This window comes from Girardinichthys multiradiatus, chromosome Y (assembly GCF_021462225.1).
Source record: "Girardinichthys multiradiatus isolate DD_20200921_A chromosome Y, DD_fGirMul_XY1, whole genome shotgun sequence".
In the NCBI taxonomy this organism is placed as follows: Eukaryota; Metazoa; Chordata; class Actinopteri; order Cyprinodontiformes; family Goodeidae; genus Girardinichthys; species Girardinichthys multiradiatus.
The window spans coordinates 37321195-37336213 of NC_061818.1; the positions used below are offsets into that span (position 1 = coordinate 37321195).

General features: G+C 38.8%; 1 protein-coding gene across 4 annotated transcripts in view; it reads left to right on the plus strand.

Annotated features, from left to right (window-relative positions):
- The first annotated feature begins 241 nt into the window (after positions 1–241).
- The window catches only part of LOC124865048 (protein shisa-6-like), a 104341-nt gene continuing 89563 nt past the window's right edge, over positions 242–15019 (plus strand). For 3 of the 4 annotated variants that reach the window (XM_047360051.1, XM_047360053.1, XM_047360052.1), the window contains exons 1-3: positions 266–367; positions 772–1674; positions 9636–9793. In XM_047360051.1, the coding sequence (XP_047216007.1) occupies positions 1115–1674; positions 9636–9793 (718 nt within the window). In that variant the 5' untranslated portion in view covers positions 266–367; positions 772–1114. Of the gene's footprint in view, positions 368–771; positions 1675–9635; positions 9794–15019 lie in introns of all 4 variants that reach the window. The other variant, XM_047360054.1, reaches the window with a different exon arrangement.

Consider the following 15019-nt stretch of genomic DNA (forward strand, 5'->3'; position numbering starts at 1 on the left):
AAAAGTATTGATTTATAATTTCCAACACACACAAACTGTGTGTGCACCCAGATGAACGCCTCCTCTCTTCCAAAACACTTTTCTTAAGCACAGCTATTTTCCTGTTTTTTCCACCTCGTCGAGTTATCGAGTAAAACCTGCAGGGACGCGACCGAAAAACCGCGGAGGTGGATCCTGGGGTGAGGGGGTGATTGGGTAATTAACGGGGGTAACTGAACTGGTGACGCTGGCGGTGGGTGGAGGGAAGACCGCAGAGAGAGAGGAGGCGGGCCGGAGAGGAGGGAGGGAGGTCTTGGCTCTTGTCTTACGAAGGCGCTTTGATTCAGTAGCTGAGACGGCGCGACGCTCACCGGCCACTCCGAAGCTTGTAAGTCTTCTTCTACTTTTCATACATCTTCAGCTTTTTGTCTTTTATTAGAGAATCGATAAAGATAAGGTTCAGTTGTTTCAGGAAGTCTGCAGAACTGTAAAAATCTGAAGTTTGTGCGTAAAATGAATTACGCGCAGTTTTATTCCTCATGTACTCCATGCAGGAGTTTTGTTTATTATCGAGTGAGATGCATAAATTACAAATTTTAGGATGAATTAAGAGGAAACCGAACATTTAATCAGATCATGTTGCGATCCAACAAGCGTAATGGGGACCTGTGCGCTATCCGTGGTGCTTAAAGTACTCGGAGTGTCATTTTACAGTTATTCTTTCTTTAACAGCCTCCAATGAAGTTAATCTTAGCGACGTTTTAATAACAAACCTCTCACCCTTTTCCACAGTGTAACCCCGAGCCTTTACAGATTCGGACAAAATAGTTTTCCCCAGTTGACATCTGCTCATTTTCGCCTCTGTGCGCACAGTTTCCAAAAAGAGACTTGCCAGAAATTAACGTCCATCTAAAAACGTCCCATGTGTTGTGATCGCCAAAGTGTCAGAAGATGCCTAATGAAGGAAAAATCAACCACTCAGGGTCCGCGAGTGTGAGCTTGGCACAAACGAGAGCACATAAGGTGAAGAAAAGCGCAAGAGGCTCCACTCGATAAGAAGTAGAAGAGTGAATATTCAGAGCAGAGAAACCAAAAGAGAGTGGAGGTCAACAAGCCAACACCAGCGAGTCCTCAAATGATGGGGGTAAAACACCTCCTGCTTCTTTTGATTTACTTAGACCCGCTAAATGTCCTGTGCGCCGCTGCCACCGCCAACAAGAGAAGCAAACCCCCTCCGAGGAGGAACCCGAAGGCGAAAGAGGAGAACGCAAGCACCACTGCTTTCCCCGCCGCCATCCCGCGGAAAATCACCCAAGTTCAAGCTCCCTCGGTGGGTCAGCACGATACCTGCATGGGCTACTACGACGTGAGCGGCCAGTACGACAAGGAGTTCGCCTGCAACAACACGGACCACCGCTTCTGCTGCGGCAGCTGCTTCCTGCGCTTCTGCTGCGCCGACCGCGGGAAGCGGCTGGAGCAGAAGAGCTGCACCAACTACAACACCCCGGACTGGATCAAAACCCAGTCTCCCTCACCAGCGCCCACGGGCGACACATACGACCCAGAGCTGGACCAGACCAACACCACGGTGTACATCACCTGCGGGGTCATTGCGCTCATCATCGCCATTGGGATTTCTGCTAAAGTTGCCTATGATAAAGCCACGAAGCCCCCTCAGGAGATGAATGTGCACAGGTAAGATTGTTCTGAGTATTCCAACTCATTCTGAGCGAGTGCATAGAGTGTCTTGCAAAATATGAACCTTTTCGTATGTTGCAACATCAAAACAAACTTTAGTGTAGTTCTCTGTAATGTTATGTGACACACCAACAGAACGTAGTGCAGAATCTTTAAGCGAAAGAAAACGGATACATGGTTTAATTTTTCTTACAAACAAAAATCTGAAAAGTGTGGCATGCATTTGTATTCAGCCCCCCTGAGTCAATACGTTGTAGAACCAGCTTTTGCTGCAATTAAAGCTACAGAACATTTTGTTTCAGCCTTGTCAAAGATTCACAATTCGATTACCACCACGCTATTCTAACACATGCTTAGTCTAACCCATATCATTGTAGCTCTGGCTGTAAGGTTGTTGTTCTGCTGGAAGTTGAACCGCCACCCGAGTTTCAAGTCTTCTGCAGCCTCTAACAGCTTTTCTTCCAGATTTGTCCTGTATTTAGCTCCATCCATCTTCCCATAAACTATGACCAGCTTCCCATTCCCAGCTGAAGAAAAGCATCGCCACATCATGATTCTGCCATCACCTTGTTTTATTGTGTGGATGGCGTGTCAGGCAGTTGTGAAGTGTTAGTTTTCCATCGTACAACGTGGCAAAGTTTAATTCTCATCTGGTGAAAGCATATTCTCTTACTTGTTTGTTCAGATGTTCAAAACTAAACCTGCTTTAAACCTCTCTACAACATTCTCCCTGACCTGTCATTTCTTTGGTCTTCATGATGCTGTTATGCTGAGAGTACTTTACAGATTAGGTGCATTTTGTTTACTAATTATGCGATTTCTGAAAACAGTAGGTTGTAGTAGATTTTATTTAGATGTAAAACAATAAAGGGTGCCGAATATAAAAAGGTGCCACACTTTTTAGTGTAAAATATTTCAAAACCATGTATGATTTGGTAAATTCATCATGTTGTGTTTCTCAAAATCCAAATAAAACACACTAAAGTGGGTGGCTATTACAAAATATGCCTTTTTTCTTTATCTTTGCAAGCAAAATCAGAATAACTAACAGATACAATTGTACCCACACCTTTAATGTTAGGTCCACCTAACTTATTTGAAACCAGTTTTAATGTATAAGGTAAGGATGAGTCTGTTTTCCATGGTTTACATTTATATCTGTCCTAATGTTTAGTTTGTGTGATTTGACAGCAAACGAGCTTCAGAAGAATGAAAAAAATGCCACAGAAAACAGTATGAGTGAAACTCCCAGATGGGAGTGGTCTGTTCTACATCGAGAAAATCTTCATCAGCAGCTGAATCAACTAAACTGTCGAAGTGATGCTGTGAGCAATGCTAACGCAAATATTTGTCCCCACTAGTTTTCATCGTAAATCAAACCTTCCAGGACCCTTTCAGTTATTTTCTTGAGATCTTGCAGGTTGTACAGCAGTGTTTCCTGAAGAACAGGGTCATAAGACCTCTGTACATTTTATTTAATCAATAGCTAAATACCCTCTGAACTCATTGAAAGACAACATTTTGGAATAGCTGCAAACTGCACATACCATACCTCCTTCTACACAACTCCTTCCATTCTTATTTGCACCCCTGATGTGTGTACTAAAACATAAAATTAATTAATATTTATTGCAGAAGCCTGATCTCACACTGAAAAATGGTGAAAACAATCTAACCTTTAATTTGACTACATTTCTTCAGTGGGGGAAATCCCATGTTAGGAAATAATAGGTTATTACTATTGAAATTAATACTACATAATGTTATGAATAATGATATATAATATTTTAATAATATCATCCTGTAATTGTAACTGATGATAAGAGTATCTTGATGTTCATAATATATGAATATTATTATCAGTATTGTTAATGATATATTGATAATTATATGTTCATTTTAATATCAACAGTTAAAATTATTATCCTTTAACTATAACTGCAAAAGCTCTTTTTGCCAATAGGATAGCACTCAGTGTCCTATAACCGTTTAGTCAGTTAGAGCATACAGAGCGAGGGGATCTTTGCACCATTCGTCTCTTTCAAACTCCACCCCTGAAGGACCACTGTTCCAGAACGTTTAGATGGTGACTCTGACTCAGTAGGAAGATTAGTCGTCTTGCAATCTGAAAGTTGCCGTTTTGATTCCCTGGGCAAGGCACTTAACCTCAAGTCGCCTACTGATCCACATACTGGTGTATGGATGTGTGCCTGTTGGGTGAATGCAGCTCTGGTGTAAAGCACTTTGAATGGTTGGTAAGACTGGAAAAGTTCTGTAAACATTTTGTCCATTTACCATGTTTATCTGCTTGAAAACACCTGAGTTAAATGAGTTAGTCATTAGCAGGTCTCTGTAACTGCATGCTGAGGGAATATTTTTGATTTTGTTGCGTTGGACCAGGGATGCAGCAAAAAGTTGCAGAACAGCGGCTTTCTGAGGACTGGCACCTGAGACCTCTGCTCCAAATGGTCCAGAGTCCCGGTTCCTCTTTCTTGGTCTCTTCTTGTTAACTCAGCCCATTAGGTCTTTGGACTGAGATGGCAAAAAGAGAGGGTTGATATTGTGTCCGCTGAAGCATTTCTGTGTTGATCTAGTCTTATGTTTTGAGTCCTTGAGTCTCACTGAAAGACCTGGGATCACACGTTTTCAGTTATTAGGCCAGCAGATTTTAATTAAATGTGGGGATATTTTAAAGAGTTTCTGATGTAATGAACTCTAAAAAGGTTTCCATTGCATTTAAAAAACAAACTGAAGGCATTACAGATCCTTCATCATGCTTAACAATGGGCATCAAATACTTTTCTACATATTTATCCTTGTTGTATGCCAAACTCATCTGAAGTCTTTGTTGCTTGAAAGCTCAATCTTAGTCAATCTGACCAAAGCTCTTAGTTCCAGTTAAAGTCCCAGCAGAGTTTCCACATGTTTATGTCTGTGATGGTAGGACAGAAAAGGCTTTTTCGTGTCCTCAACAACTGCTAGCCATATAATTGGTGTCTAATTTTATAGAGACTTAAAGACCCTAAGATGCCACTCTTTGCAGTTCTGCCATACTTACAGTCCTCCTCACTGTGCATTTTGGTGAGTTAAACATAGGTCAACACCCTGCCTTGCTAGTGGCTATGAAAAATCACATCATTTTTTATGACATAGATCTTTTTCCTCATTCAGGGACCCCAGCTTCCTGATATTCTGTTGCTTTTCAAATCAGCTTTAGGCAGAGGGACTCGTTTATGGGCATAAACTTGTGCCACCAGAAATTAAATTTGAGTTGCTCAGACTGAATCTCTATTTGTGTAATTTGAAATCAAATACATTGGCTTGAAAATGAATTTCACTAAATCAAAACTGAATTTAATGGTTTTAGATCAAATGTATTTGCCTTAAAATGTATTTAAATTCCAGTTCTATTCTTCAATTTCAGTTCTGAAATTCAGTTTTTGTTGTGTCACACATCCAGGTCCTTGAGAAAGCCAGAGTAATCCAACACAGATTCACTGATTTTCGTTTACATCAGGTAAAACTTCCTTTATAGCATTTTAAGCTGGAGCAGTGCAGCGTGCATGAGGTTAGCAGATGTCAATCACCAAGTCGAATCACCATCTATAAGGAGCGTCATGTAAACCAAAATGATGGACTAATTGTAACAACTTTGCTACTTATAGCTATCATGTTGTTGTGTTACATCACTCTGCGTTTCCCCATCGATGGGGAACTACAGATCTAATGGGATTTTAAAACTGGGTTTGTTTTATTTGTAATGTTTTGGTTTGTTCTATGATTTTAAATGTTGTCTGTGGCTTGGTTAAAGATTTTCTTTCTCAAATATGTATGAAGATACTACAAAATCACCCAAGTCCAAGAAGATACAAACTAAATCGAAATAAAAAGGATTTTAATTGTATAATTTTAGACAAAATCACACAAAGGTAAGAAAGAACATCAAAACTACAGGCCCTCCACAATTACTGGCATTCCTGGTAACAATGTGTAAAAAGCCCTTAAAATGAATTCACTTTTAATGCAGGAGCATAATCTTAAACTGAAAATCTTAAACATCAAACCTTTTATTTTAGTAGTTTAACTCATCAGGAAAAAATGTTTCTTTAACAAATTCATTGGTGCCACAATTCATCATCGATGATAATTCCCAAACAATACTCGCCCGTATAAAAAGTAGAGCAATAATAAAAATGTTAAAAAGAGCTGAAGATGTTGCAAACAAAGTTAGATCAAGACCAAAGATTATCTTATCACCACTCACAGAGAGTTTTTTTTTTTGGCAAAGTTCATTGATAGAAAGTTGCTGGCATTACCAAGTCTTCATAAAATCATTAATAAAGTATCAATATGACCGATGGTTGTTTGGGAGGCATACCAAGAAAAGGCTTTTTCTATCCTACCATCAAAAACATAAAAGTGTAGCTTGCCAATCTCTACTCAGAATTTTACTGAAACTGGGCCATGGTCAAATAGGACAATGACAAGAAATACTCCATGTGGGTCTGGTCGAAACAGAGCAGAATATGTGGAAAAACCACCTTTATGCCCAAAAGGATCCATGATGCTGTGGACCTAATTCTGCATTGCATCATGAAATGTTTGAAATACCAGAACATTTTAAATAATAATAATATGAGGATATTTTATATAAAGATCTGGTGGCCTTTGTCTGAAAACTGAAAATGGGTCATTGTTGGGCCTTTCAGCCGCACAGTGATCCAAAGCATCTCGCCAAATCAACAGAGAAAAGGTTTACCAAACACAATGACAATCCCCATCCACAGACCAAAAATCCTATAGAAAACCTGTGGTGACCCAGGACTCTGCAAAGATGAATGGCGATGATCCATCTCTCTGTCTGCTGCAAACCTGCAGAAATGTTTTAGCAGAAGACTAAGTGCTCTACTGCAAATAAAAATCTTTTATTTTGTTAAACACATTTTTTAAACATGGTTTTTTTTCCCATGCACTCAAATTAAACATTGGGTTTTCTTTACCAGGGGTGCCAATAATGTGTGGGGGGTTCTGTAAGTGTTAGTCATGTACTTCTTGCTTTTATTCATGAGCCATTAGCGTCATCTCGTTCTCTGGTCCATTTTGTGAGAAGCAGGGGAGGACTCAATGCTTCTCAGCCGGAGCCTAGTAGTTGACTTAATGATTTAAGGACAATCAAACATTGTTACGCTGCGGTCATGAAACTCGCTGCCTGCTGTTCTCAAAATGTCAAGGAGATTACTCAGCCTTCTCTCTACGAAAAACAGCTAGAAATTCAAGGATTCAAAACTAAGTTTGGAAATTCTTCTGGTGGTTCGGTTTTGGATTTAATGCAAGCTTTAGAAATACAAATAGCTTTGAAATAACCTCATGAGGATTTAAACTAGAAAAACAAAAAATGTGTTTAATTATTAGTAACTATCCTTTTGTCTTGAAATGGGGTGGATGACAAAGTGGATGTGCTTTTATTGCTTCATTTTGAAGTGAATTGACTGTTCCACTTCAAGAAAAGCTCCATCCATCCTACTTCAGAGTGGAGGTAACTTGCTGGCTTGTTGCTCAGCGAAATTTCATTTTTTATTTTAAGTTAAACATTTTCAGTTATGGTAAAGATGTGTAGGAAAAAGACCTCAGATGCTGACAGCAGACATTCAGCACAAGTCCTGAGACACAGGATTAGCTTAATATTTGGCAAGGATCAGCTCGTAAAAAATGGGATCGTCTCTGTTAATTTCCGGTGCTTTACTAAAGCCATTTAGACTCCCACCTCTGTGACTGATGGAGGACTGTGAGCAGAATACTGAGCTGCTGGCAGACCTTTGTTTGCTCTGTGACCTTCACTGAAAACACAAGAAATGTGAGTGAGCCTCCAATTCGAAAGGGTTGTATTGATCACTTTCTGCAGAGCAAACTGAGATGCAATTTATGCCTGGCAGGTGGTGAGGAGGGGGCTTTTGTTCCCTAATTGCAGCACGAAAGAGGCTCCACCAGTCTGCTAAAAATGAAAGATCTGAAAGAATATGAGTCATTTATTTATTATTTTTTGTTAGAATCACATTTCATAAAAACAACAAAACTAAATGTTTTAGTTTCATTCTTTGAAGCTCCAGGTCTCTTTGTGGCTTGAAGGCAATTGAGTGAAACAGACATAGTTAAAGATTGAGCTTAAATCTTAATGTTTAGCATTTCAAAAAGAATGCATCTTCTTAATCTGCTTTTATAAAAGTTGGATTATATATCAATAATTGTTCCATCATACCAGTCCTATTATTTATAAAGTCCTTTTAATGGAACAGCAGAGAAAGTGCAGAGTGAGTGGAGTATTCTGCTGCTGCATAGAGCATAGTGTAGCATCAAGCTCCTCCTTCGCATATCTCTTGCTGTGCAAGACCAAAGGGACTTAATGCAAAAGATTTTTATTTGTAAAAGAGTTTGGAAACCATGCATCTTTTTACATCTCTTTAAAATTATATTCTACTTTGTGTTGGACTGTCACATAAAATCCCAATAGAATACATGGAAGTTTCTGGTTTTAATGGGACAACATATGAAAAAGTTCAAGGTGTATGAATACTTATCCTATGAATGGCATCTATTTGAATTGGTGTTTGAATGGTCAGTACAAAGTGCCATACATAAAAAAAAAAAAATCTTTTTATTCAGTGAAAATGTCCTTACCTTCATATCAAGGTCATGTTAATGGGTGAAAAAAACATTATATTTCATCATTCAAGCCTTTTCAACTTAGTCAAACAGGCTTATTGTGACCTTAGGTCTTATTATGTATTCCTCGAGATGTAATAAAACTTTCTATCAAATGTAATCTAGATGGATAGACACTGCAACAAAAGGACAAGACACTCTTAGGTCTAGAATTAATGCAATTATTGACTCTAATTATTGCAAGACAGATAAACTACATTTTTGCAGAAAGCAATACAATCTAAGTTCTAATGTTAACCCTGACTGAGAAGCACTCTTAAAAATGCATAAATCCTTAGTACATAATAATCTCAGCTACAGCTGATGTTTGACCCAAACTGAGTCATCAACAGGGCAATGAACTGAAACACAGCTGGAAATCTACCACAAAATGGCCGAAATAGAAAAAAAATGAAGCTGTTGCGATGGCCCAAAGTCCAGACCTCAACCTGATTTAAAAGCGATGGTGGGACAAGTACTGAGCTGATACGAAGCCCTGCAAAATTCAGTTAACTGAACTACAGTAGAAAAATGTTGTATATCTTGTTTTCTTGCTTTAAAAGTGTGCTTAACCTTTGTTCTACTTTTTTACCGTTCTTCAAAGTTATTAATGAGTTTACTTAGAGAAGTGCTCTGAAGATTAAGTTTAGCATGAGAAAGTAAACTGCAGGAAATATTTTATACCAAAGACTTCACAGTTTCCAAGTAGCTCGGCATTGATGAAAAGTGGTTTTGTATCTTTTTCAGCTTTATAATTTGTTGCCATTCTTTTCCAAGATATATGGTGAAAGCTGCTTCTGCTGCACACGACGAGGCAGTCAACTGGGACGAGGCAAAATCAGGTCGTCTCTGTCTGCAAAAAGGAATCGGCAAAAGTGTGCTCGCCCTGGAAGGGAAATGCTATTAATATACCGCATATCTCCCAAAGTCACCAAGTTATAGAAAGTGGACTGTGTGTTTGCATTAGGCTGACATTGACACAGTTAAAGTGACCTTTTATTTCCTTTAAGAAAATGCTGTGCCTGTCACCGTGGCTTTGGAAATCCGGGTGTTATTTTCCCTCACATCACGCTTAATAAATGGGACGAGAGGATGAGTCCAAAGCAGATGATACTGAAAACCCAATTCCACTGAAACAGTGGTTGTCTTTAGGATTTCCTTTTCATTATGCTTCCTAATCTCTGAGTCAAGTTATAACATAAAGTAGTGGAATCATTACAGGTTTGACAATGATTCATATTTTTGCGATTTCCTTTCAGAGCTCTGGCGGACATACTGAGGCAACAAGGACCAGTTTCCGCATCGCAGTTTGAACATGAAAACATGGCAGCCATTGATGGTTCTCCTAAAGATGAGACACCAGTCAGAACCTCGAAGAATCACTACACACCCGTTCATGCAAAGACATCGAACCACGGTAGGCGACTCCACTCTGATTTTATACAAATTAATGACTCTTAATGTGAGAATGTTTTTGATTTTGAAGGCTAAGCAACCAGCTCATCTCTAGATAAATGAGGCGGACATATAAAATCCTGCTTGATACTGTTCTGTTACGTTTTGATTTGCTGCCTCTTTTTCCACTTAAATAGATGCATTTTTCTGTCTTTCTTATGGGAATTTGTAAGAAATAGTATAGAGTTCTTCATTTCAGTCCCATAGGTCTACTTAGCATTGGTTTAAAATTGATACACCAGCTTTTACCTTGAATGACCAACAGAAGCTTTTAGTCCGGAGATAATTCAGCCTTTTACCCTACTTTGCTCCGGTGGGTCTGCAGGTCCCTGCTCCAGGGATCAGCTCACTTTCTAACTGACCCAGTATGGTGTCCCAGATTCATCGTCATTCTTCTGTTCATCAGCAGCTCCTTCCAGCATTGATTTGAGGAGTTGATGCAATACAGCCTCTGATCTTTCTGATATGTTTCTGGAGCAAAATGAATTATTTTACTGGTGTTAATAGTTAAACTAAACTAAACTGGTTCAACTGGATGAAAACAATGGTGCATCTCATTTATAGGTATCTGTCAGCACAATTAATGTCCCCACCATGCATAAGACAAGAAAAGAAACCAATACAGCATAAAGCACAATCATCAAAATAGCAAAAACATAATAACCCAGTATTAGAGTGGGGTAATGGGCTCGTTCCAGTCCCAGGATTTAAGGGAATAAGCCCGTCTGATGTGATCCTGTTGGTGTCTTCAGGCAATGACATTCAGCATGCACCGGAGCAGTACTGAGCCAAGTAAGTGGATGGGATGCGCGTTATCCTAATTCTTCCTAATCCAATGTTAACATTAATTTGAAGTCAAAATAGACCAAAGAAGATCAAGCGAGAAACAAAAATTATTGAAAGAATCGTACAAGAGGTGGGCCATGACCCAACTTAAACCTGATTAACAAAAACCAAAGCAATGTTCTTTAAGTTTATTAAATGAAGATATTGACCAAAGTTCCTAAAAAATAAATACCCCTTAATTTAATAAATTAGCTTCCTAATAAGGGCACGGTGGGAATACCAGAAAATGAATGCGCTCTTTTTGCTGCACCACCATGCCTTCTATGTTTTCTTCAGTGAGTCGTTCAATGTCCAGCTTGTCACCTGGCCCACCAATTACAGCCTGATTATAGCACGTTAGCGTACAAACATCAATTACACACTAAGTTTGACAACATTAGTCATTAAAGAACAGCTAATTCAGCAGGAAGCCAGAAAAACATAAATATAAAATACTTAATATTGATAGGGTCAAGGGAAAAAGACTTAAGAAGATTTTAAAATGTTAATGTTATTGTTCTGTTATGGTTTAAAAAACAGCAGGACGTCACACTGAAGTGATGAGTGTCTTTGAATCTGAGGTGTTAATGGCGAGACGTGACTCAAATCACACATTTGGACAAGAATCTTATCAACAAAGTGAAGAAATATTCACTTTATCACAGCTTATTGCCTTTCCCTGAAACACTCCAGCTACTGTAAGTGGATTTTTCAGAGGAAGTTGGATTGAAACATAAAATATGAATATTTAGAGTGGTTTAACTTAGACTACCAAACACATCAGAATAAAAGCACATTTATATTATTTGAATATGTAAAAATACTGGAGGACATAATATAGATTCAGCAACTATTGATAAATTTAACAAGAATATGGAAACACGTTTCTGGGTGTAATAACAGACCACAAAATCTGCTAAAACCCTCAAACAAAGTAAAGTAAAATTAAAAATAGAAAAAAGTATTGCTGTTTTAGGGAATTCCACATATTTGCTGGATTAGAGGTCAATGAATATGCCTTATAATTTATTTGTACTACCGGATCTTACTTACTGTGCAAAAGTCTAAGGTAACATAACCTCAACAAACATAAAATTATTAATCATATTTGAAAAAGGAGCGACCATGATAGTAAATAACGTGAGAAAGAGGGAACTCACAAACACTGAGATGGGTCAACTGGATCAAATCTTAAATTATGTTCAGGCAAGAAACAGTTCACATCCAGGTAATATTCAAAAGTATTTAGTGACAGAAATGTGGGTTACAATTTAAGATGCAAGTGGATTTAAATAAAATATGAGCTAGCTTGGGTGATGCTTGAATCAAAGCCAAAATAAACACATAAAAAAATTTATTTAGGGCAAATATACAGCAGAGGATGGGTGGCAGTGAAGTTTCATCCTTGTACCTTTCTGTCATGTGGGATTTAAACTTTGGTTGTTATAATTACAAAACTTTACTGTGTAATATTGAAATTGGAAACTTGGGATGGCAGTGTTTATGTTTTATTTGGGATGTAGATGATTTAGGGAAGTGATATAATTAAAAGGGGTTGAGCAATAATATGTTTTTAATTCGACCTATTCCTTTAATTCGACCTACGTCTTTTATTACGTTTTGTTTTTGCTTTATTTTTGGCCTTTAACTTAATTTGTTTGAAACAAATTAATAAACTAAATAGGAGTTTTACACCTATGTTTTTACATTTACAATATTTCTACATTTCTACACCTCCAGAAACTACATTCATGTATTTATCTTCTCCAATCTCGTTATGAGCTTCTCCTTACGTAATAATTAACCTTTAAATAACTGTATTTTTACACAAGATGGACAATTTTAAAGTAAAAGTCAATCAGAAAAGATCAAGATACTCACCTGGTGACAGGTAGCCCTCATGCTGTACCTATTTATATCATATTTTGTGTTCTGCCTGATGCTGATGAAACCCATCTTCTGCTTCGGATAGGATGGCGCTTCCTCTTAACGTTCCCAGAGTGAACATAATTTCCCAGAGTCCTAGTCTGTTCTCTCAGCTTGTCTCCTGCAATTTTTATTTTGCTGTGAAATAAGGTGATAAATGTCTTCCACACATTGCCGACAGTGAATGAAATCTTCCCTGCAGGACTTTCACAGCAGCTGAGCTCATATTGGTTTCTATGGTGCAACACTGGGATCAAGTGTTCAAATAATAAGATCAAAATGAGTCATTTTGCCTGTTAAACTGGAATTGGAGACTTTTCGTCTCTGTGTTGTCTCTGAAAGCTTCTATTATTACAGCCAGAAGAATATTTGTGGTTTTTAGTTACTATTTTGGAAAGTAACCCAGTCTTTTCCTCGGATCCTTTCCCAAATAAAATTCAAAACATCTTCTGTAATCTGAAGCAATAATCTCCACATTTAGAATGGGAAATAACCAAAGATGAATTTTAGTTCACTCTTGCCTACTTTCCACCTTCTCTTGGTGATGTTATTTTATTTTTAGTACTTTTACATTGGGCATAAAAAAATGTGGGTCATGCATCTTAAGAGGAAACAAATTTGTAGTTAGGGAGAGAGACGTTTAGGGTTACTACTGCCCTCCCAGTTCTCCTCCCAGTGGGACATGCCGAGGAGGCATCCAAACAGACGCCCGAACCACCTTAGCTGACTCTGTTGGATCTGGAAGTACATCCAACACTCCGACTCCCCAGAATAATGGTGAACCTCACCTTATCTATGAGGTTGAACATAGCTACCCTGAACATGAACGAGCATGAACAAGCTAATTTCTGTGACTTGTATCTGGGATCTCGCTCTTTCGGTCATGAACCAAATCTTGTGACCATATATGTAGGTCAGAACATGAACAGATCAAAAAATGTAGAGCTCTGTTTTTAGGCGCTGTTCATTTGTCATCACAACAGACTGGAGCAACTCCAGTTTTACTCCAAACAGGGCCCAGATCCATCAGTCCTTCTCAGGCTCCACCCTATCATCACTTGTGAGCAAGACAGCAAGATATTTAAAGTACTTCACTACGACCTCTGAGGGATCAGCCAACTATTCCCCGGGTACCTTCACAATGGCTACTTCACCCTCAGCTGAAAACTCTTCCAATGGATGGTTAAAGTACATAAAACATAACCAGATCTACAAAAAGCACGAGTGACCGAGGTTCCCTCTCTTATGAGGTTTCTGGAGGTTCGAGATCATGATCATGAACATCTCGAACAGGATTGGTAGCAAACTTGTTTATATAGGAACTATATAATCCTTCAAAGCATCCCCAGTACCCCATACTCCTGCAGCATCCGGCACAAAATGCTCTAAGGAACACAGTCATCATCCTTCTCTCATCCACAAAACACATGTGGGGCAGACTACCAAACTTTTACGAGTGTCACAGAACCAGCAAATAGCATAAGCTCTATTGGTTATCATGAAGCACAGCTTACATCTACTCATGAATCCAGCTTTGTGACTATTTCAGAGGTGTTGCAGTTGCAGGTTATTCTCAACCAGCAGTCCCCACATAGACCTGAAAAACATGTTTAGATTGCAGCTTGAAAGTACCTTCAAAAACATGCTATGGACAGTTAGCCTGAGTTCATATATATATACATACATATACAGTTCAGTTGTTTTTGCGGTTTTTATTTAAAAGTCTGTAGATGGTAAGTGATTTATTGTTCGTCCCGTCCTAACGAGTGGCGTTTTTTTTAATGTCAGTTCACCACCTGTTTAAAATCTCCCTGTCCATTAAATCGAACGCACCGATCCCCTTGGCAACCGCTCCGTTTTGGAGGTAAGCGCGTATAGCGCTCTCGTGTAGTGTATGTGAAATCTCTGGTCATAAGCGGTGTTTTCGAGCTGTACTGTGTTGCTGTAATTCAGCAGAATTACATGAAACACAACTAGTTTATATCCCTTTGCTTTTAACTGGGGTATTTATCAGCAAGCAGACAGACATTAAACGTAACAGTGCTCATTTTAAAGGCTGGCCGTTCACAACAGCCTCGAGCTCCGAGGGGAGAGAAGCAAAGCAGGAGCATTGAGTGTCCAGCATAGCAGAACAGTTCAGAAACTATTTCAAATGAGGGGAAATAGCTATATTTATAAACAGATTAAGTCGTGTTTTAGACTGCCTATTGGTAGCGGATCTGATCTTCTTTGTTTGCTCGTAAATTTTTGCAGCCGTAACAGGTTCTGGCTGATGGCTTCATACCAGACAGCCGTTCTTTTCTCTTCCCGGTACTGCATACCGGCGCAGAATCTTTTAGTGGTACGCAGTACCGGACCGTACCGGCTCACTTTCACCCCTGTATAATACGCTTCTTCTACATTAGTTCCTCTAAGAACATTTTATTTTAAGAGATTT